Source organism: Micrasema longulum, unplaced genomic scaffold (genome assembly GCF_059751315.1).
Source record: "Micrasema longulum isolate JH-2025_06_02 unplaced genomic scaffold, ASM5975131v1 h1tg002377l, whole genome shotgun sequence".
In the NCBI taxonomy this organism is placed as follows: domain Eukaryota; kingdom Metazoa; phylum Arthropoda; class Insecta; order Trichoptera; family Brachycentridae; genus Micrasema; species Micrasema longulum.
The window spans coordinates 192,016-216,549 of NW_028279527.1; the positions used below are offsets into that span (position 1 = coordinate 192,016).

The following is a 24,534-nucleotide window of genomic DNA, read 5'->3' on the forward strand; positions in this document are numbered from 1 at the left end:
CAGTTTTGTAATATTTTTCATATTTACACCGATGGAATTCAAATATGTGATTGCGCAGCAGGATTATACGTCGCGAAACGTTTTGTCCTACCTTTTATTTATCTCTAGTTCTGTTTTATTTCGATTGTAACAGTATACATTTTAAGAAATGTATTAACCATTGTTAAATAAGTCCGTAAAAAAATAAATAACTAATTAAGCGAATTTTTAATATTTCTTTACAATCAAACTGCGGAAATAACAAAACAAAGAAACTTTATTTTATTTAATGCATAATTATATTATTTATGTCCCGACTTGTTAGAAAATTCCGTGTTAAGTCGGGACTCTTCGATATATAAATCAAAAATATTTATTAAAATATTAAAACAATATACAAAATAATCAAAACAATATACTAAATAATTAAAACAATATTTTATTTTTATTTTTATTTTATTAGGGAAATCAACAGTTCTACATACATATTTTTAGTAAACAAACAGATATAGTGTATAAGCTCAGAACTAATAACAGATTTCCACATAGTATACAAAGTTAGTAAAGAATATATATATTACATATCAAATAAATACAAACAATTTATACATATAAAAATGTTATTTTCAAGTACTCAATAATCAAAGATTTTTTAAATATTAATTTTAAGAACATTAAGTTACTGTAAATTGGGCGGGATAAGGACAAAAATGCTTGAAGAGAGGATAAGGAGGGGGGGGGGGGAGATGTACATATTTATTATTATAATGTCTACTAAGTTACATAATACATTTTTAGTTTAAATTTTAAATCTGACAGAGTGATGTTTATATACCAAATAATCAAAATAATATACAAAATAATCAAAACAAAAAACAAAGTTACAATAGAAAAATCTAAATAATAAAAATCGTAATAAAAAAATTAAATAATAAAAAATATAATAGAAAAATATAAATAATACAAATTTATACATGTATAAAAATGGAATGCAGAAAAGTTATATAATAATACGTATGATGACCGATATTAATATATTAAAACAATATACAAAATAATCAAAACAATATACAAAATAATAATAGAAAAATATAAATAATAAAAAAATATACTTTAAAAGCTTTCATTGTGTACCTAACTGCAGTATTGTAAATTTGTGATCAATCAAATACAGATGGCCAGCACAATCACCCTTTTCTAATTTCCCTGTAATTCCTAGACGTCCATCTTCCCCCCTCAATAATGTTTTCCCTCTCTGTTGCAATAAATTTAAATATGAATAACTCCCCGGGGAGAAAATCCAGCCAGTCTGCAAGCATTCGGACATACTCAAACGTTGTCGAAAAATGAAGTACTTTAAAACGTCGCAGGTTTTTCCTAAGTTCGAACTGCCTCACTACCTGCGGAGCGTAAGGACTATTGCTGTCAGCTGTCTCTCCGATATCGGAGCAGATGTTCGCTCGGCGTAAGGCGGAGTTGGCTCCTTCTACCACGGCATATTGTCGGCTAAAGCGTTCAGTGATAATGTTTATCAGAGCCACCTACCTGGATTATGTCCAACGCCGACTGCAGCCGTCAATTGCCCAGGGGTCTGCAACTGTTGGCTCTTCGTAAAAACGAAAGCTTTTAAATAAGCTGATTAATTTATTGATGAAAATATACTGTAAAATTCATATTTGAAGCACTAAATTTGCAGTTATTTTTTATAATATAATAAATAAAACATCGCTGTTTTAATTTGTTAATCTTAATGACCCCCGAAGAAGTGAAATCCAGTCTTTTGTCTACGAACATTTGGACAAACTCTAATATTGTAATGTAACCAACTGGTCCAAGAAGAAGTTTAAAAATTGAAAAATTGTTTTCAGGCGTTGCCTAGTATGTGAAATAATTCAGTCAGATGAATCTCTTCGCAACAATAAAGGTTTCAGCTCTTTTACTTCACCAAAATAAACAAATTGAAGAATTGAAATATTGAAATATTTATGTCTAAACATAGGCAAAATGGTGAATGTTACAGTGTGTAAAGTGGCCACTTAAACCAGCCAATGACAGGTCATAAGCCCTGTAAATGCCTAGACTTTCATATTCCCTTCTCAAAAATGTTTTCCTTCTCTGTTGAAATTAATTTGAACTTTATAATAGGCTTGTTTTTGCGTTTTTATATCAATTTTTGGAAAGACTTTCATGTTTGCATGAAAAAACTGATAAAATCGATTTGATCGGTACATGATCAGTGATCAATAATTTCCCATAACTAATGACTAATGTAAAATCTATAAAACAACTTTATGTAAAAGCTCTGTTACTATACGCACGTTAACATTATTCTCTACCTTCCGTTACAAATACAAGAGTTACTAGATACTCCACCCTGATGCTGCAAAAAAATAAAAAAATAAATACAACCTTCGGTCAAAGAGGATTGGTCTACTACTCGGTTAAAGTGTACAATCTACTTCCATTGTTCATAAGGACAATTAGTACGTTCTCACAATATAAAATTGCTATTAAGAAATGGATAGTGGAGGTGGGTTGCGCACGGATCGATGAGTAGATCAAGCCAAATAGGTAAAATGTGTTTACTGTTTATGCAATTTGTTCTATTGGTCTATATAAATTGATTATGTTTTTTTATGATTATTTTAGTTTTTATTATTTATTATGTTAATGATAACTAGGTTAATTAGATTTACTAATTTAAGGCATGTTTCACATTTTATATTTTTTTTCCCTCGGCACGGGACACCCCAGTGAGGGAACATTATTATGTATAATAAAATAATACAAACAATGTAAAAGTATAAATAAAAAAAAATAAAAAAAGTATTTCAAGGACTACAGTGGTTAAAAACAATGTTGTTTGATTTATTTTATTGTGATGAATAACCACAAAGTTAGTGCTTCAAATACATAATTTAGAACAATAATTAATTCACGATCACCAAATGTTGGCGATACCCGAGCACTTAAAAATATCCCCCTTCCCGTTTTTCAGCGCGCCGAGCCAATGAAATTTCGAGTGCATCAGTCGAAAATAAACTCGCGTGCAGAGCGGACGTGCGTCGCGTCCTCGCGCACGAAAACTTCGCGTTTCGAATCAATTTCAAAATTGGAGCAGAATCCACGAACGACAAATGACAATCGTGACTAATTGTTTCTTTATAAAATTATCTTAATTCACAGTTATGTCGTGTGGTCTTCAACTTCTTCGAGGAGAATTATTTTCTTTGTGTGTGTGTGTCCCATTGTGATAATAATAATTACCGGATACACTTTTGAGGGGGCCCCGTTTCCGGCCACAGACAGGAAGCCATCGAATCACCCTCGCGTTTAATTTTTATTCAAGTGATTGTACGCTCAACAGCTGTGGTATCAAAATTCAACGCACGTGTAATTTTTCAATACATGCGCCAATAACAATGTACTATTAAAATTATTTATTTCTTCGTTCAAGTGCTGTGTGACAATTAGAAATTACGCACAGAGACTGCGCTGTCAATATTTCAAATTCAAAAAGTGAAAAAAATCTTAAAATTACTTTTCAAAAGTTTTTTGTCGTTTTAAAAAAGTTTATCTAAATAAAAATGCGCGTCATTTTTTCCAATTTTAAAAATACATTCAGCAAACTTACAATTCGCGCCGTCCTTTTCAAGTTTTAAAACTATAATATCGTCGTTTTTCATGTAAGATTGGGATTTTCTGTCGTTCTCTTGCGGTTTTCGCCGCTGCTAGTTCCGAGTGAACAAATGGGAATGTCTGGATGTGTCGGCATGCCGGGGGCTGCGCCCTGCAGGTGCACGGGTTGCCCTAGGGCGGAGCAGGCCTCGCACAAGCCGTCCAAAATGAAAATGCTGAAGAAGATTAAGAAGAAAATGGGAATCGGTACGAAAGACATTTTATTTCAAATCCTTTTGTAACATTTTAGTATTTACGCATTTTATCTATGCAATAATAACTTGGTAAAAAAAACAATTAAAGTTAAAACATTCAGCGTCTTGAATGAACTCGCATATTAAGTTCTCAAAAACAATGGCTGTGTTTAAGATGAATATCCATATCTGCATTTTATCGAAGGAAAGATACCGCTCTATGAGATATTTGTGGAAGTAAATTTACTGTAGCGATGTTTTATGAACTTCTTGTTTTTTTTATGTTTTCTAGATTATATTAATTTATTTATGAATACTTTTACATTGTTTGTATTCTTTTTTTAATACAGAATAATGTTCCCTCACTGGGGTGTCCCGTGCCGAGGGCAACATTTTACAAAATGTGAAACATGCCTTAAATTAGCTATTTCACAAAGTTAACATAATAATAACAACAAAAAAAACGTAATTAATCCAGTTAACCTAATAATAAAAACTAAAATAATCATAAAAAACATAATCAATTTATATAGACCAATAGAACAAATTTCATAAACAGCACACACATTTAACCTATTTGGCTTGATCCACTCGTCGATCCGTGCGCAACCCACCTCCACTATCCATTTCTTAATAGCAATTTTATATTGGGAGATCTTGCTAATTGTCTCTATGGATAATGGAAGTAGATTGTACACTTTAACCGAGCAGTAGGCCAATCCTCTCTGACCGAAGGTTGTATTAATGTTTAATTGTTTTTTGCAGCATCAGGGTGAAGTATCTAGTGACTCTTGTATTTGTAACGGAAGGTAGAGAATAATGTTTACGTGCGTATTTATAACTTAATTATTCTTTAAGACATGTTAATTGTTATTTTTTAGACTGTTATTCTCAATATAGTAACCGTACATGTTATTTCTTTATATTTGCAATATTTTCTATGTTAATTATTATTGCTCAACACGGGCACAGCCTAAAAAGCCATTGTAAATTCATGAATATATGTAAAATGTAAGTTTATTTAAAATCAACAATGTTTGGAGTATGTCCAAATGTTTGTAGAAAAGCACCATTGGAAAGCACATGGCGTATATACTAGCCAGTAGCTCAATCACAAATAACTATCGACGTGCTAGTAAGCGACGTGATAACAATTTTTCACCATGGTTGTTTATCGTATTCGCGATCACCATGCAACATCCGTGAACACTTAATATTAAATGTCAAAATATTTGCGTTTCGCGACGTATAATCCTGCTGCGCAATCACATATTTGAACTTCATCGGTGTAAGTATGAAAAATATTCCAAAACTGCTATTTTTATTTATTTATTTGTCAGCAATATTTTGAGTTTGTCCAAATTTTTGTAGACAGGGACTGGATTCAACTCCCTGGGGAGCTGTTTATGTTAACATATTACAACAGAGATGAAAAACATTTAAGAAAAGGTAATATAGAAGTCTAGACATCTACAGGGCTTATTGGCTGGTTGAAGTGGCCACTTTACACACTGTGTAACATTCACCATTCTGACCATATTTGAACATCTATATTCCTTCAATTCTTTCATCTGTTGATGTTTGTGAAGTTAAAGAGCTGAAACCTTTATTTATGCGGGTGAGAATCTTCACAAACATCAACAGATGAAAGAATTGAAGGAATATAGATGTTCAAATATAGGCAGAATGGTGAATGTTACATAGTGTGTAAAGTGGCCACGTGAACCAGCCATTGACAGGTCATAAGCCCTGTAGATGCCTAGACTTCTATATTACCTTCTCTTAAATGTTCTACATCTCTGTTGTAATATGTTGATATTTATTTGTTATTTATCACGCTATTTATTGCATTTAGCCGGATTTTGGCCAGCCAAATGTCAAGAAAAGCCGTCTCATAGTATAATCCTGCTGTGCAATCACATATTTGAATTTAACTGGTGTAAATATGAAAAATATTCCAAAACTGCTATTTTTATTTATTATTTATCACGCTATTTATTGCATTTAGCCGGCGGTTGGCGAGCCAAATATCAAGAAAAGCTTTCGCCATAGTAATTGTTTGCAATTTAATTGTCCCTTTTTTGTATTAGATACTCCTTACTATTTTGCAAATGCAATATATTGTATTATTTTTTAAAGTAAACGCCGATTTTTCGCCAGTGAACTGTATTTATTTTCGAGGAAAACAAAAAACAAACCGATACGAGCGTTGACTTAGAGATTACACACGCGTTGACTTATGACCGCGACTTTCGGACAAAGGGATTTTGAGTATTATTCAATTAAAATCCATAACATACTTCCACTATCTATTAAAGCAATTAGTAATGAGAAAATGTTTAAAAAGGCTATAAAAAAATGGATAGTGGAGCTAGGTAGAAGTAAAATGGATTGTCTCATTCGCCCATACCAATGCTGAATCAACTGCTCCACAACTGTATGGCTTATGTTAGGTTTTTGTTGTTTTCATTGTGTGTTTTGTAATATAAATAATATAGATGTACATAAATACCTTGTTTTTAAAACTGTCTGAATATTTGTTAATTATGTTTGTTTTTTAAGTGAGTCTTCTTTGTTTAATCTCAAATGTAAGAGTCCTCGGCATGGGAAACCCCAGTGAGGTTACATTATTTTTATTATCAATTAAATAATAAATAAATAAATAAATAACAAGCATGTTCATTATTGTTCATTGTGATCACTCAAATGCTTAGCATGTTTTGGAGCACGTTGATTTGCGATTGAGTTACGGGCGAAAGAACAAAATGCACTCGTCCAGGGTTTAGATTCCTTTCCACACGTAGAACTGTATTTTTCATCCACCGGGACGCAAAATAAAAAAATAAAAATATCAGTCGAGACGAAATTAAATTTAAAAGACTTTTTTTAATTGGTTCCTTGCAAGGTCCAACATCTGCTTTCAAAGGTGTGTTTGTACGACAGATGTATTTACGAGAATACATCTGCCCAAAATTTTCTACAGGTAAACTTTAATGATATACTTTACATTTAAATTATTTTAATATTTTGAAAGCGACAAAGCTGTTGAAAATATTGCCGTCTAAGAATTTACAGAGCTCATGATCTGTCATCTGCTAGGTCAACGGGGAACTTCAGCCCTACGGGAAATTGGATACAAAAATGTTTTCTTGCGCGGGGTGAAAATCAAAGCGTCAAATTGTACGGCAAAGTTTCTTGAAAATGTACGAAAAAAATAATAAAAAATATTTCAATAATAACGCCCTACTTTGAATGACGTCGCGGTCTGCCTGCCGTTTCTGGACCAATGGGAAGAACTGAATGAGAATAAAACGCGCTTTTCTGGACAAATATCAACAGATGAAAGAATTGAAGGAATATATCTATAATCTAACCTAATTAAGTGTTTTGGGTAATGTTGAACCTCGCAATAATGTTCTAAATGAAAATTCAATGTTTGATTTCACGTGCTCGAATTTAATTAACGTTTGATCACCGGTGTAGCCAGATTGAAGCAAAGTGTAATCGCGTGCAAAAAATAAAAATTAATCACTCTGTATTTTATTGTGTTTTATCCTACGCGGACAATGTGTTGCAACATCTTAATTTGTTTGATTTTCAACACCTCGGCCCAGTAGGTCAAAGGGACAGATTTAGAACCAGTAATTCCGGGTTCAAATCCCAGGAGAGGTATTTTTAACCGACTCCATATAACGATACACGCTCAGAACGAGGCGCAGCCGATATATTTCAGTTGATGTATTTTTTTGTATTTTATCATCGTCACCTGTTTGCGCGTAGGGCACTGCATCCGTACACCGAATGCCGCCTCGATCATTTGCGCCTTGCGGTTACAGCGATAAATCTTACGCTTCAAATGCCAGGGACAGTGAAATATCGCAGTGCTAACACGCACACAATAAATACCAGTGGAGAATGGTGATTTTATTTACAGGTAAGCTATAAAAAATATTATATATTTTACCTGCATATCAGGTACATAATATAATGCAAGTAATATATACTATAAATTGATATTTTTCTGTGGTTCTGTGTGATACAACTCTCATCTGTGAAATTAACTCAAACGACGTAACTTCGTGATATATTATATAGAATTGTTCTAGAAATTAATAGTGCTAAAAACGGCCGCGTCGAGCGCCAAATGGGCTGCAATATGACGCATGAAAGTAATTATGGTCTTATGTCAAAAGAACCATCTCAAAGAAAAATAGCCCTTAAGAAATAATGTTTGAACTACAGTTTTCCAAATTCCAGACATACAAAATATAGTATACCTATTTGGATGAAAACATAAGCTGGAATAATCAGCTAGTTTCTTGGCTCACCGCAGGCGCTGGGCGCGCTTTTTTAATATTAATATTTATATTGGGATAAAAATACAAACGACGGAAATGATTTATTAATTATTTGTTTGTTTTTCTTTAAATTAAGTTACAAAGCGTTATTAGGTTAGTCAAATATAATAGTAAGCTGCCCATAATCGCTTCTATGCACGGTTCGCCCTTGATAAATACAGATATTAAGAAAATTGTGTCATGTGTTCTGCTCACTTAGGATTTCCAAATGTTTGTAGACAAGCAACATTAAAATAAAGCACATGGCGACTATACTAGCCAGTAGCTCAATCACAAATAACTATCGATGTGCTAATAAGCGACGTGATAACAATTTCTCCCCTTGGTTGTTTATCGTATTCGCAATCACAATGGAACATCCGTGAACACCAACCATTGAATGTCAAAATATTTACGTTTCGCGACGTATAATCCTGCCGCGCAATCACATATTTGAATGAAATGGCTTATGAAATGACAGGTCATAAGCCCTGTAAATACCTAGACTTCTATATCCCCTTCTCATTTTTTTTCCCTCTCTGTTGAAATAAATTCAAAAATAAGTATAGCAAATAAAAATTGAGAATAATTTAACACAAACATAAAGCGACTAGTATTTAGCTGGGTTATAATGAAAAAGAAAAATAATGCTACAATAAGATTTTATAAATAATACGTTTTTTGGATCAATGTGAAAGCTTCAATAATCTTAATAACACCTTTATTTTATCAGTTGGTTGGAAGAAGTTGGAATTTGGCAATAAATCCACAAATGTATAATTTATATAGAAATAAATAAACTAAAATACGTATTCAAAAAAACGAAGTTAAATTTAATAATATATTTTTAAATAAAGTCATTTCTTTTCTAAAAAATAACGAGTGCGATTACATTTTAATGCATTTACAGAGTTTGTATCAAAAATATCAAATATATTTTCAAACTTATTTCCATACTGTGCTTTCCGTATTCTGGATATAGGTGAATGCATTTCGAAGTTGGTACGAAGACAGTTATATATCCTCTAAGCTAGTTTTATTTTTCATTTAAACCCCGTTACAAAACTCAAATGAGTAATGAAGCGCTTTGCTCTCGAACAACGCTCGCGAATTGTGGAAGTTTACTTCAAAAATCAGAGTTTAGTTTTGGTCTGTGACGTAATTGTAATAATCCACGACTGTATTCGTGCAACCTATACGTGATTTATGTACATATACATATATATATACATGTGTACGTAGGAATTACAAAATATTTCTTCTCTAGCCGCTCACCGGGGAAAAGGTCGAATCTCATGCGCTTTCCCACGGTCTGCGGACCACAGATGGGCCCGAACGCGATCACAAGACGAACCGCATATACGGACCAACCAACGAACAAACCTTCGCACCGTTTCTCACAACAATCATAATTACTACTGAGGATAAACTTCATTGCTCGCCAATACAATCTGATTTACTGTCTTTTAGCGCCTGGTACTTATCCAATAATCTACATCTCAATTTGATTCAGTGAAAGCTTATCCAAGCATATACGACTACTCACTGAACGGTGAAATATTATCATATGTGTCTAGTATACGAGATTCAAGTATTATTCTTGACACTAAACTTTCTTATACAATTCATATTGAACACTTTATCAATTAATCCTTAAAACTCCTTGAAGCACAACTGACTTAAAAAATATCGATATTCTTAAACTCTCTTCTGGTCTCCGTATTATGATGTTCACATCAAAAATATTGAATCGGTTCAACGTTGATTTAAAAAAAAGATGTGCTGGAGGTTGGGCTTATCCGGAGACCAATATACGTATAATGAGTTATAAACTACCTTCAATATATCTTCTCTTCAAGACCGTCGAAATAAATCCGACCTTCTAGTCCTATTTAAAATTCTCAACTCACTTTTTGATGCGCCCGAACTACTGAGCTCGATAAAATTAAATATCCCAACTCGAAACCTCAGACAAAACCGACTCTTTCATACCGATAACCATAGAACGAAGTATGGTTTCCGTTCTCCTGTGCCCAGAATTCTCGGGTCTGCCAACAAACATACCAGTCTTGATTTCTTTGAGAACAAGTTGTCTTCTTTCAAACGATCACTGAATCAAATGCAATTATAAACACCTCTCTCCCGCTTCCACTCCCACCGAGTCTACTATATACCATTGTGTCTTTCTACTTTCCTTCATATCATTTTCTATGTACATTAAAACTGCGATATAGCGAAAAATGACGTAAGTCGAAAAAAATTTAAATTTATTCCCTAAAACCAATTTTTCATGTGTTTCATATATCATTTTCATTATTTTTTATAGTAAACGCCGATTTTTTCATTTTTTAGTCATGTGAACGCCTGGACTTTCCCCCTTTAATATTTTTTTCTGTATTTCCATTCCTCGTAAACGTACTTTCCGGGCACAATTTTTTTTTTCAAAAACTATCACAATGAGGAATTCCAGCCCAACCCGGAATTAAATTTTAAAAATGTTTTCGTGTACACGTGAATATTTAAAAATTTTGTAGTAGGATGAAATATCTCAAAAACCCACGCAAAAATAAATAAAAAATGTTAAAAATAGTATTAATTTTAAAATCGTAAATAATGACGTCACTCCTTATATCTACGTGTAGTATTTCCGGTTTCCGCTTTAAAGCCCCCGCACCTTGTAAGGAACGTTTTGACCATAGAAAAAAAAAAGAGTATAATTTGACATTTCAACCAGAGATTATGTCAACTTTCTAGGTTTTTCTAAATCGAAACGTTCGTAAAAACAACCATAACATAGAAATGAGCAAATTACGATCAACTAAATGAAGTAATCAAAGCAATATTCCATAGATTCTTGTCAGGTCAGTGAAAGTAAGAACGCCAACCGTTTCATGACGTCACTACTGAAAAGTGACACACTGATTACAGTCATTTGGCGCGGTATTTGATAAATGTAAATTTAAAAAATCATATCTTTGTAAATAACGCACAATTTTTTTAAATATATTTTTGCTTAGTTAAATAGAGTACGCTAATAGATAGAAAACAGTGGAATTCCTCATTAATTCATCGACGCTCATCGGCAGATCGCTCGCCCGAAGGTGGTTTTGTAATTCCGTCCTCGCAATATGCAAGCTACAAAACGTGAGAATTGACTTCGCGTCGACGCGTGACCGGCCTATTAGCTCGCCATCCCGAAACTAGTAGTGAAACTCTTCTGTTTTCATAATTCGACAAGAAAAAACGGTTTATTAGAACGATATTTCGATATTCTTTGTAAAAAACTGTGTTCCAAAAACGGAAAAATTCATTCGCATTCGTGATGTCGCCGCGTAATGTTGCACGATGGGAAAAAATATATTCATATAAAAAAAAGCCATCTGTTTATTTCTCTAAAATTTTATTGTGCACACGGAAATATTGATTGACACAACAAAGTAGATAAGTTAAGGCTCATTTAATAAAAGTAATTGAATTAATGAACTTAGAACATAAAATATAAAACAAGTTTTATTTTACATAAATTTGATATTTTTATATAATAATAATATTTTATGTTTTAAAGATAATGTCGGTCAAATTTCCACCACAGAGTTGTTTAATCCGAGGTCCAATTCCCATTTGTTCTCTCATTGGATGAGCAAAGTAGGGTAAAAAATTTACAACCCTGGCAACGCTAACGAAATGTTCATTTTGTTTCTTCGACACTCTGACAAATGGAAAAATAATTCAATTTTTAAGTAACGTATTTGCTACTTACACATTCATAGAGAGCTTTGAAAGATTTCCGATTTACGGTACATCAACGGACTAATCGGCAGAACTGACCGAGAAGCGGACGAGAATTTGAGACGTCTTACGCGGAGTTATTTCGAAAATACAAAACTTTAAAAAATCATAGCGTTGATAATAATATATTTAAAAAATGTTTTAGTTCAATAAATATGAAAAATTACGGAATATCCTTATTCATCGCTCTACAGTTTAATCATCTTCGACATATCGGTCAGTTAGCACGAGTACTTTTTGCTATTCGGGCGGCGCAAATTTCCAGTCATAATCACAGAAATCCGGATTTCGCGCTTTACATTTTACACGCTCCCCGCGTAGGTACTGCCGCGTATTCAGACCAGTGCTGTTCAACGTGTCGCAGCGAGATGCAACGGTAAACTCGAAATATTATGAAACAGTTTGATGAGCACTACCGTGACAATCATTGCGACATTTTTATTTTTTTAAAGTCGCATTTATAGCATTTAAAAGTCGCATTTATAGCATTTTAAAGTCGCATTTGTAGCATTTTAAAGTCGCATTTTAAAGTCGCATTTATAGCGGGGGTAATTCCAGGAACTCGCGGAATTTTTTCCACCTTCAGGCATGACAAATAATTAAGTGACGTCACCGCAGGCTTTTGTTCGCACCCCTATTTTGTCCGGAGAAAATGAATAGGTACGCGTACGCTTATTCATTTCATGGGGGAATTTGGAATAATCCAATTTGACACTTGGAAAGCGGGGGTGATTTCTGAAATTACAACACATGTTTAAAGTTACCTCTCCATCTTTAAAGCCCACGTATGAAACTCTCGTTTACAGAGTGCATATGTTATTTATTTAATTTATTATTTTTTTTACAATATATTTTTAAACATTATAGTTAATGTTCCCTTGCCGAGACTGACATTTTATATAATTTTTAAACGTGCCTTATTAAATCATAATATTAAATACAGGTAAACGTCGTTTTGAACCGGTTCGATTTATTTATTTATTTTCTTTTATTCAGGAAACATACAGTACAGTTACAAAGTTTAATATTTTACACAATTAGACTTAATTCTAATGAACCAGTGAAGTTTACATATTAAAAAGCAATTATATGTAAGGTTAATTATGAAAGTATAAAAAAGAGAAGGAAAAAAAAACATAAATTAAAGTTGTTTAAAATTAAAATTTAAGTGAAAAAAATATATTTTAATATTGATTTACGCCGATTTACAATATGCCACGATAGAGTGATATGGCGTTCTATCCTCTCTGCCTACCCCTACGGGGAAACGGCGTGATGGTTCGTTTGTTTGTTTTTTGTTTGTTTAAATTTATTTCAACAGAGAGGGAAAACATCGTTGAGAAGGGAATGTGGAAGCCGAGACAGGGCTTATGACCTGTCGTTAGCTGGTAATAAAGGTTTCAGATCCTTAACTTCACAGAAATCAACAGATGGAAGAGTTGAGGAAATGTGGATGTCTAAACATGGGCAGAATGGTGAATGCCTGTATGCATTTACCGATATGTACCGATCGACTACAAAGCCGGCTCCTATAACGTCTCGATACATACACTCAAGAAGATAGCAAAACAGATGGAAAATATATAATAACTAAATTACTTTTTTAGAGTGGTAACTTTCTGACGCCTATAATCTGTGTCTGACGCCTAGAAACTCTAATTTGTTAACAGGAGAGAACCTAGCGACATTATTTCCACATCTAGGCGTTCTTTATATTAAAGTGACAGTTCTGTCGGAATTTAATTTGACTTCAAACCTTACTTATTTCTCTCTCATATAGGCTTTTAAGAAAAAAAGTGCCACCCTCAAAACGATTAAAATTTTTAATAAATCATAATTAAATGAAAAATTGGTCGGTGGAACAAAACTATTGACACTTAATGCGTAGATAAACGTATCGAAGGGTTCTAGACCCGTCGGTATAACCGATGTACTTACATCAAAACTTGATGGTGGGGGTATCGATACTATACCTTTGTAGTCGGTCGGGAGACTTTTATCTTCAACTATGACGTCACACTGAAGCTATGTCATTTTAGAGCGTAGATATGTGTACCGTCGCGTACGCTTCCCCTTGATTCATATCGATGTACCTACCCAAAACCTAAAGGGGGGGGGGGTATATTTATATACATAAACACACATCTACACTTACTCTCATACAAATACACATAAACACATCCTTTTGTTGTAAAACAATTTAATAATATGTATGATTCTTATTTTGAAACTTCGTTGGTCTGTCTTCAAACCGTATTTTTTTTTTTATGTTATTATTTCATTGTTGGCTTTTTGTTTTTTTTAAATAAATAAATAAACAATAAAAACAGATGGAAGAGTTGATGAATTGCGGAAAATGAACTCGTAGTACTAACACTTCATTCCGATTCCTCTGGCGACTCCTAAAGATCTCTCCCCTCGTCTCTAGGGAAGGTTATTCCGCTCTGCGGATATTTTACAATGGCGACGCATCCCCTAAGTGTATTTTTATAGAATTTATTCAGAGTCCCGGGGTCGAGGAGAAAACGGCAGATGTGCGCGTAGAGGGTGCGACGCACACCCTTGAGTTACTTTTGAAAAGGAGATACCTTATCTTTGAAAATATATCCTTAGTATCCTTAAAACAAAACGCGTTCTGGTCTTCCTTCATACAAACGTATTTTCGTATTTTCTTCCCGGATTATAATTTAAATTTAAATGATAAATAATTTTGAAAACCCCACCTGTAGCTCAATCACAAATAACTATCGACGTGCTAATAAGCGACGTGATCACAATTTCTCACCACGGTTGTTTATCGCATTCGCGATCTCAATGCAACATCCGTGAACACCTAATATTAAATGTCAAAATATCCTGCTGCGCAATCACTTATTTGAATTTCACCGGTGTAAATATGGAAAATATTCCAAAACTGCTTCTTTTATTTATTTATTTATTATTTATCATTTTATTCATTGCCGGCGGTCGGCAAGCCAGATGTCAAGAAAAGCAGTCGCCATAGTAATTGTAATTTAATTTTAACTTTTTTGTATTAGATACTCCTTACTATTTTGCAAATGCAATATTTTGTATGATTTTTTAAACGTAATGTAAACGCCGATTTTTTCCAGTGAACTGTATTTATTTGCGAGGAAAACAAAAAACAAACTGACACGAGCGTTGACTTAGAGATTACACACGCGTTGACTTATGACTGCGATAACTTGAGCATGTTCATTATTGTTCATTAGGATCGCTCTAATTCTTGGCATGTTTTTAAGCACGACGATAGATATTTGTGATCGAGCCTTCTATATAATAAATAAGTATCCTTCGAACCCTGCTTACCGCACAGAGCCTACTGTTTTCTCCGTCCTCTCGGACGAGGATAAAGACGTTTGGAAAACAGTTTTACTCGCAATTAAAATACACAGACATCCAAATAATATAAACCAAGACGACGGGCTTAAATTAAATTCAACATGGTTCCCAGCACTACATATGACAAAAACGAATAGAAATGTGCCTACTGCCGACTGCGACACGGTACAAATTACTAGTACATAAACATAATTATTCTTCAATGTTTGATTATGTCCAAATGCTTGCAGACTGGCTGGATTTCCTCCCTAGGGAGTTGTTCATATTTAAATTTATTTCAACAGAGAGGGAAAAAAATTTGAGAAAGGAATATGGAAGTCTAGGCATTTACAGGGCTTATGACCTGTCATTGGCTGGTTTAAGTGGCCACTTTACACACTGTGTAACATTCACCATTCTGCCCAAGTTTGAACATCCACATTTCCTCAACTCTTCCATCTGTTGACTTTTGTGAAGTAAAAGAGCTGAAACCTTTATCACGCGCGTGAGATTCATCCGGCTGAACCAAATCACCCACTAGGCAACGCCTGGAAACAATTTTTCAATTTTTATACTTCTTCTTTTACCAGGTAGTAATTCAACAATCAATCAACAATCAACAATGGTGAATGTTACACAGTTTGTAAAGTGGCCACTTAAACCAGCCAATGACAGGTCATAAGCCCTGTAAATGCCTAGACTTCCATATTCCCTTCTCAAATTTTTTTCCCTCTCTGTTGAAATAAATTTAAATAATTATTCTTTCCTACAAAACTAGAAATGTGCCTACTGCTGACTGTGACACGGTACAAATTACTAGTACATAAACACATACATTTCTCTACAAAACACACAGTTTTCCCTGAAGATGGCTCCTGCAATGGTAGCCGAAACGTCGGATCAAATCCAACATACACGGTATCACCCAAAAAGATACATAATATTGAGGATAAAGACGTTTGGAAAACAGTTTTACTCACAAAGCGCTGTGCATTTCAGCGCGAGTAATTATAAAATTACTAAGTGCCTCTCGCCGGGCTGTCCCTGCACGCTCTGCCGGCCAAGCGTGCGTCCTCGCGGCGGAGAGTTCATGGTTCGACACCCGACACGGTTACGTGGATCCGACTTACGTTTCGCCACGCCGCGGACGTGGCAACATTTATTTCGGAGAGAGAAAACACCTTTGATAGGGGAATACGGAAGGCTAGGCATTCGTAGGGCGCATGGTCGGTCATCCGTCCGCCTCGTGGTGTAATGGTCAGCGCATTTGCCTACCATGCGTGTTCGCATTTGTTATATGTAATCAAGATACGCTGCGATTGGTGTACCATTTCAGTACCCTATGCACCATTGGGTGCGGAAAGATAGTGACGATGATGATGATGGAGGCCGGTCGTTGGCTAGTTTCTGCCTGTTGGCGGAGTTATCATTTTTAAGTTTTCCGCAAAAAATAAGTAAAATATATATACATTTCGATAGACCAAAAATATTATTGATATAATTGTGTATTTGATATGCCTTTATGATAATAAAACTATTTATATTTTTAAAATTATATTTTGACCCTTCCGGGATATTTTATCGATAACTTTTTTGTCAATCATTATATTGATTTTTTTTTCGTAATCTTACCTCACAATAAAACAAAATAAAATGAATGTTGGTTATACATGTGTTCCCTGAGGTACGCCATCGCATGATATCATTTTTTAATTTAAATATGCCATAAGGTGCCATAAAATGTATCAAAATCATTAAAATATTTCTTTGCCGAAGTCTTTCAATAATGATTTACATATGTCATTGATATGTTGGTCAGATTGCGCGTGTTTTTTTGCTATTTGGGCGCAAATTTCCAGCCATAACCACAAAAATCAGGATTTCGCACTTTTCATTCTACATGCACTCCCCGCTGCGCCTCCACGCTAACGGGTGGCGTGACATTAGATCAGTTATGTTCAACGTGTAACGGCGTCCTCTCGCAACAGTATTTTATGAAAAAACGTCTAAATTTTATTTATCATGGAGGTTCTGTCACTATAAGCTTTATTGTATTCTATCTATATGTTACCTAAAAATGTAATTGATAGCTCTGGTTTTCCCTTGAAATATGTAGTAATCATAATTTATATTTTATACAGCGCTATTTTCGCGAATCACCACCTCGAGAGACTTGAACATCTGTCGCTATTTGAACGATAGATAAGCTTGGTTAATTCCCAAGCTGGCCGAAAATTCAACAAAATCTCACAAGAACAAGCATTTTTCAAGGCGTTATCAAAATGGCAAGTCATTTATTCCGCGAACATTAACTCTCCCAACACGTGGGCCGGCCTTTCTACTCGTCTGTGAAAGTTCTCTGTATTCGTTGCGTATTCCTTTCGAGTATTTCCCCCCTATTTTGAAAGTAAATATGTGGTCTATTGTTAAAATATAAGGGGAAGTTGATAGGAAATCCTGTTTTAAGATGCGCTTTGCACCTGGTCTATTAGGGTGCTGATACAGCAAGACGCATACATTGAAATTACATTACTACAATAAAACAAAATAAAATTAATATGGGTTATACATGTGTTCCCTGAGGTACGCCATCGCATGATATATTTTTTTTATTTAAATATGCCATAAGGTGTTTAAAATATTAATCTACGGCCCTAACTTTGTGAATTTACATAATCAAAATGTATTTATTCTGTTAAAAATTAATAAATTATAAAATTTACGCCGACTGGTTTTGGAACACGGCTGTCTCTTCGTCAAGGCGTAGAAAAAAATCTTTTTTTATTTATTTAAAGTATTTCTGGTTTGTCTGTGGAACATGGAAATTCAGGCATTTACGAAACTTATGGCCGGTGATTGGCGTTATGTTTTCAAATTCTCTAATTAATTCTGTAATATGAATCGATTTCCTTCACGTACTTTTGAAACCAAAAATTATATTCCAATTTTTGCCTGTGTATTCATCCCATTTAACACAGTGTGTATGTGATCACATACGCTCTGCAAATGCCTAAACATTCGCATTTCATTTCTCTAATCAATTCCCCATCTTTACCTAGATTAAAATAGTTAAAAATTGATTCCTTCATGGTTTATAAACCCAAAAAAGATAGTCCCTATTTTTTACCTCCGCAAAAATTTTTCACTCCGTTTTCTCTGAATTTCAAGCAAAACGGTGAATGTAACATGGTATTTAGTGATCGCATAAGCTCTGTAAATGCTTAAACTTCCAAATTTCATATCTGCATCTCTTAGTAGATTGTAAAAATTTAGATTTTTCGTGGTTTTTGAACCTAAAAATTATGTAATTTTTTTTCTCTGCATATTTATTTTCTCATTTCGCGTTCTCTTTGAATTTAAAACAAAACTACGAGTGTCACATAAGCTCTGTAAATGCCTTAACTTCCGAATCACAGTTCTCTACGCAATCAAGCAACGCTCCGTCTGTATCTGGATTAAAATAATTTAAAATTTGTAAGTTTATAATGGAGTTCTGGTACCAACCCTAATGTATGGAAGCGAAGCATGGAGTTGGAAAAAAAGGGACGAAAGTAGACTGAATGCTGTTGAAATGCGATCCCTCAGGCGAATGTGCGGAAAAACAATGTATGATAGGTGCCCTAATGTCGAAATTAGAGCAGAATGCAAGGCTGAGTTGAGCATTATCGACAAAATTAAGAAAGGTCTTTTGCGATGGTTCGGTCATGTGGAGCGAATGAATGAGGAAAGAACGGCTAAAAAGATTTATGATGCGAATGTGTCTGGTTGTAGAAGTCGAGGAAGGCCGAGAAAGACATGGCATGATCAAGTACAACAAATTCTTGAAAGTGGTCATGTGAAAAGTCGGAATAATCGACGTGCGTGCATGAGAAGATGTATGAATGTGAAGGAAGCAAAGGAAGTGTGCCAGGACAGAGTGGTGTGGCGTTCTATCCTCTCTGCCTACCCCTCCGGGGAAATGGCGTGATGGTTAGTTAGTTAGTTAGTTAGTTAACTTCGTGATTTTGGAACCCAAACACGAGATCAATTTTTGCGTCTGTACCCTTTCTCTTTGCTACAGGGTGATCACATAAGCTCTGTAAATGCCTGGACATCCGAATTTCAAGTCTCCAAGCAATTGTCCTAGATTATAATATCAAATTTGCACAAAAAGCTTTAATAAAAATTATCTTAAGTGTCCCAATCATCTGTATATTTAAAAATCTTAATGTAATCATTAAACGCACGTAAACATTATTCTCTACCTTCCGTTACAAATACAAGAGTCACTAGATACTCCACCGTGATGCTGCAAAAAAATAAAAAAATAAATACAACCATCGGTCAGAGGATTGGCCTACTACTCGGTTAAAGTGTACAATCTACTTCCATTATCCATAGGGACAATTAGTAAGTTCTCCCAATATAAAATTGCTATTAAGAAATGGATAGTGGAGGTGGGTTGCGCACGGATCGACGAGTGGATCAAGCCAAATAGGTAAAATGTGTGTACTGTTTATGAAATTTGGTCTATTGGTCTATATAAATTGGTTATATTAACAAATTACAACGGGGATGGAGAATACTTTAAACAAGGGAATATGGAAGTCTAGGCATTTACAGGGCTTACGACCTGTCATTGGCTAATTTAAGTGGCCACTTTACGTACTGTGTAACATTCACCATTTGCCTGTGTTTGAACATCCATATTTCTTCAATTCTTCCATCTGTAGATTTAGGCGAAGTTATAGAGCTAAAACCTTTATTGTTGCGAAGAGATTCATCTGACTGAATTATTTCCCATACTAGGCAACTCCTGAAAACAATTTTCCAATTTTTAAACTTCTTCTTGGACCAACTGGTCTAAAACTTCAGTAAAATCAACAGATGGAAGAATTGAAGAAATATGGATGTTCAAACATTGGCAAAATGGTGAATGTTACACGGTGTGTAAAGTGGCCACTTAAACCAGCCAATGACAGGTCATAAGCCCTGTAGATGCCTAGACTTCCATATTCCCTTATTTAAGGTATTCTCCATCCCTGTTGTAATTTCGTTATCTTAATGACTCCCGAGGGGGTGAAATCCAGTCTTTTGTCTACGAACATTTGGACAAACTCAAATATTGTAATAAATTGCTTATGTTTTTTATGATTACTTTAGTTTTTATTGTTTATTATGTTAATGATAATTAAGTTAGTTGGATTAATAGCGTTTTTTATTGTTGTTGTTATTGTGTTAACTTTGTTAAATAGCTAATTTAAGACATGTATCACATTTTGTAAAATGTACAAACAGTGTAAAAGTATGAATAATTAAATGCAATAGTTTTAAATGGTATTTTTCGTGGTTTTCGAACCAAAATATGATGGTCCGATTGTTTTCCTTGCGCTATTCCTCAATTGATTTTTCTCTCCAGGCAGGGCCGCGTGCGTGGGGGGCTCCGCGGGCCACGGCGACCTCCGCGGCGGCCAGTCCGCGCCCCCCCTGACCTTCCACGCCGCCCACGGGGACAACGTGCGGCTGTCGCGGGACACGACCACCGCGCAGAGGGTGGAGAGCTTCTGCAAGGGCGTCGCCTTCAGCGCGCGCCCGGTCGCCGTCAACGAGAAGGTGAGAACGTATTCCGTATTTTCTCCATTGATTATGGCGCTAGAGCAATGATTTTTTTTACAAACTTAAATGTTTTACACTATAATAAGTTTGATTTTCCGTTTTTAGATCATTTTTCGTAAACAGAATTTCATGTTTGCATGAAAAAACTGATAAAATCGATTTGATCAGTGATTAGTAATTTCCCATCACTAAAGCGCCAAATTTTATCTGCTCTCGATATGATAAATAATTTTGAAAAACGCAAAAAAAAAGAAAATTTAAAGTCGATTCAATTTTGGGATACATGAAACAATACAACGAAGCCTCAATTTTGACGAATTTAGATCCTCAGCCCCCGTATATCCTCCCAACGTCCAATGACGGTGCGTTTCGCCCCCAGGTGTGCCTGCGCTTCTCCGAGATGTCCACCAACTGGAGCGGCGTGCTGCGCTTCGGCTTCACGGCGCACGACCCCGCCACGCTGGCCGGCGCGCTGCCCAAGTACGCGTGCCCCGACCTGACGGCCAAGCCCGGCCACTGGGCCAAGGCGCTGGCGGAGCGGCTGTGCGAGCGCGGCGCGCTGCTCGCCTACTGCGTCACGCCCGCGGGCGACGTGCGCTTCAGCGTCGACGGCGAGGACAAAGGCGTCTTCTTCAGCGGCGTGAGTCCATATTTTTGTCTGTTCCGTAACTGCGGGCGGCCGTCGCTGGTGCGCCTGTATCTCGTGTACCGCTCTTTGTCCAAGTTCTTCTTCCTTCAAAAAGCATCCAAATGGTTTTTGAACGGGTTGACCGTTGCAATGGAATGGACAACTAGGCTCGGCTATTGATTCCAGTCTGAAACCACCCCGCTGCAAAGGAAGTTTATCTTGCTCTTGGGATTGCGGACGACAGAGCTTCCAGTTATGACCCTGTAAATTTAATGCAATACTTATTGTCTTTGGAACACAGACTAGTGCCAGATCAGCGTCAGAGGCGTCTTATTCCACTCGGTGAGTCCTCGCATCGTCATCGAACCCTAATCCGCAGCTCCACTGCATTGATGAAACACACGCCGTGTATCTGGATCGTGTGTTTCAGGAAGGCTTCGCTCGAGAAAGCAGTTCAGGGCTGGTGTTCCAAACGCTCTCGCCGCCAAATTATCTCGCGCATTTACATCGTCGGTGCTATGCAAGCTCCTGACGTCACCGCGACCCGAGAAGATCTATTGTGACGGGTCCCCGTGAATAGTTCTCGCCTATGAAAAGCCTGGCTACTGCGTGGAAGGCGAGAGTTTACATTTTGCTAAATCTACCCCTCCAAGCCCAAATCCGACTCGTTGCGTAGTGATCTTCGCCTACCATTCTCGGGGTCCCGGGCTCGATTCCAGCGAGAGTCGATGTAAAAAAATAGTTTCAAAGGCTGTCACCTACACTGCAATATTTCTTCATTCCTGGACAGGCTCCTGAAGCGATACATTGATCACCTTGCCATGAAGCAGATGATGGAGATACTGTTCTATATGATATTTGGAGTACTGATTCATTTCATTCAAACTCACCCCGGTCTGCTGAAAACTGTATTCTTCTTCAATGAGCGTTCTAATTTGAGTTTTTTTTTCACGTTTTAGGTGGACACGAAAGGGCCGCTGTGGGCGCTCCTAGACATTTACGGCAACTGCACGGGCGTGCAGTTCGTCGACTCGCGCACGAGCCTGAACAACGCGCGGCCGGCGCCCGAGGCCGGCGCCGCGGTGGACGAGCTCATCCCCGCGCTGCAGAGGACGAGCGTGTCGGACGGCTGGCGCCCCATGTCGCTGCACAAGACGTGCGGCCGCCACATCCGCCTGGGCCCGGAGGCCGGCGTCGCGGCGCGCGTCATGACGGAGTTCTGCCAGGGGTACGTGTTCACCGCGCGGCCGCTCGTCCCCGGCGAGCGCCTGCTCGTCCGGGTGCTGGAGACGGAGCGGCTGTACACGGGGGCGCTCGCGCTCGGGCTCACGTCGTGCGACCCCTCGAAGCTGGCGGCCCGCGACCTGCCCGACGACTCGGACATGCTGCTCGACCGCCCCGAGTACTGGGTCGTGAGCAAGGACGTCGCCGGCGCGCTCAACCCGGGGGAGGACCTGATCCTGAGCGTGACGGCCAACGGCGAGGTCAAGGTGTCCGTCAACGGGGGCCCTGCGGCCACCGTCATGTACGTCGACCACTCCTTGCGGCTCTGGGCCTTTCTGGACCTGTTCGGGTGCACGCGGCGAGTCCAGGTGCTGTGCCGACCGCCCCCGGCCGTCCTCGTGGTCACCCTGCCGCCCGTCAACGCCTCCGCGCCGGCCACACCTCAGGTAATTTCCGAAGCTTCGCTGATCCTGTAGAATTAGGTTGTCGGGTATTGGCCGGAGTTCCTACCCCAGTTGGAGATTGACACAGAAGACACGGGGTTGCTGTTCAATGCGTATTTATTACATGGCGAATAAGATACGGCGCTTGGTCGTGTAGCGCGAGCGTAGAGCGGCGATGATGGGTTGAAGAGACTGCACTTGAACTACACGCTGGAGCTGAGCGAACTGTTGGGCGACTGACTGAACGGGTTGACTGTTAGATAATTTATTAGTGAAAATCACCTCAAGGGCGCTGTACAATAAATAAATATCCCGGCACATCTGCAGCTACAGATCGCATGGACGGTTATCATTCTAGAACCTCGTTTTCAATTAAGATCAATTAAAAATTATAACAGATAGGAGCTAGATTACAGGACGTCTTGCAGCTACAGAGCGCATGGACAGTTAAAATTTAGCCCCCATTCACACATTTAAAAAATTGACAATTAAATTTAGTGTATTAATGATATTTAAAAAAAATATAAATAATAAAAAGGAGTAAGATTACAACACGTCTTGCAACTACTAGGCGCATAGACGATTGGAATCCTACACTCAGTGATCGAACATCCCATTTCCAAGACAAACAAAAACGATTTTTTCCGAGTACCTTAGACACGTGAGGCTACTAAATACAGGGGTCCAAATATATATTTAAAAAACAAACCTTTCATATGATTATCAATATTAACGTTGAACAGCCATGTTGACCATTCCACATTCTGTTTAAAATTGTTGTTGTCAATGTAATAAAAGAACACGTTTAATTTTCTTTTTAAATTTATTTAAGGCTGTCGTTGGCTTGGCCTCTTCCACGCCATCGCTGTCGGCGAACGCGCCCCTCTCGCCGCCGCCGTCGCTCGTCAACCAGCGGAACCACCAGGTGTCGCCGGGCGCCCGCCAGCCCGCCGTCCAGCTGATGCAGCCCCACCTGCACGCGTCGACGCCGATGCTGATGCAGCAAATGTACGCGCCGGCGCAGAGGGTCGAGCAGAACAACCAGGTGAACGGCCAGCTCGCGCGCCTGAGCGCGGCGAACGGCCACCAGGTCGCGGCGACCCCGGCGGGCCACCCGATCAGTTGCCAGACCGCGGCGCCGTCGACGAATCTCCAAATCGCGTCGCTGTCGCAACCGAGCGTGTCGAGCCTCGCGTCCTCGAACCCGATGGGCGAGTGCACGATCTGCTACGAGCGGCAGATCGACAGCGTGCTGTACACGTGCGGGCACATGTGCATGTGCTACCGCTGCGCCGTGCAGCAGTGGAGGGGCAAGGGCGGCGGGA

The 24,534-nt window shown here is 37.4% G+C and overlaps 1 protein-coding gene across 1 annotated transcript in view; it reads left to right on the top strand.

The window, feature by feature from the left end:
- The window catches only part of neur (E3 ubiquitin-protein ligase neur), a gene marked incomplete at its 3' end in the record, with an annotated part of 44,297 nt that extends 19,769 nt beyond the window's left edge, over window positions 1-24,528 (top strand). Inside the window, exons 2-5 of the mRNA XM_088240206.1 lie at window positions 20,718-20,911; window positions 21,294-21,554; window positions 22,502-23,212; window positions 24,042-24,528. Of these exons, the coding sequence (XP_088096332.1) occupies window positions 20,718-20,911; window positions 21,294-21,554; window positions 22,502-23,212; window positions 24,042-24,528 (1,653 nt within the window). The remainder of the gene's footprint in view (window positions 1-20,717; window positions 20,912-21,293; window positions 21,555-22,501; window positions 23,213-24,041) is intronic.
- Between the last annotated feature and the right edge of the window lie 6 nt (window positions 24,529-24,534).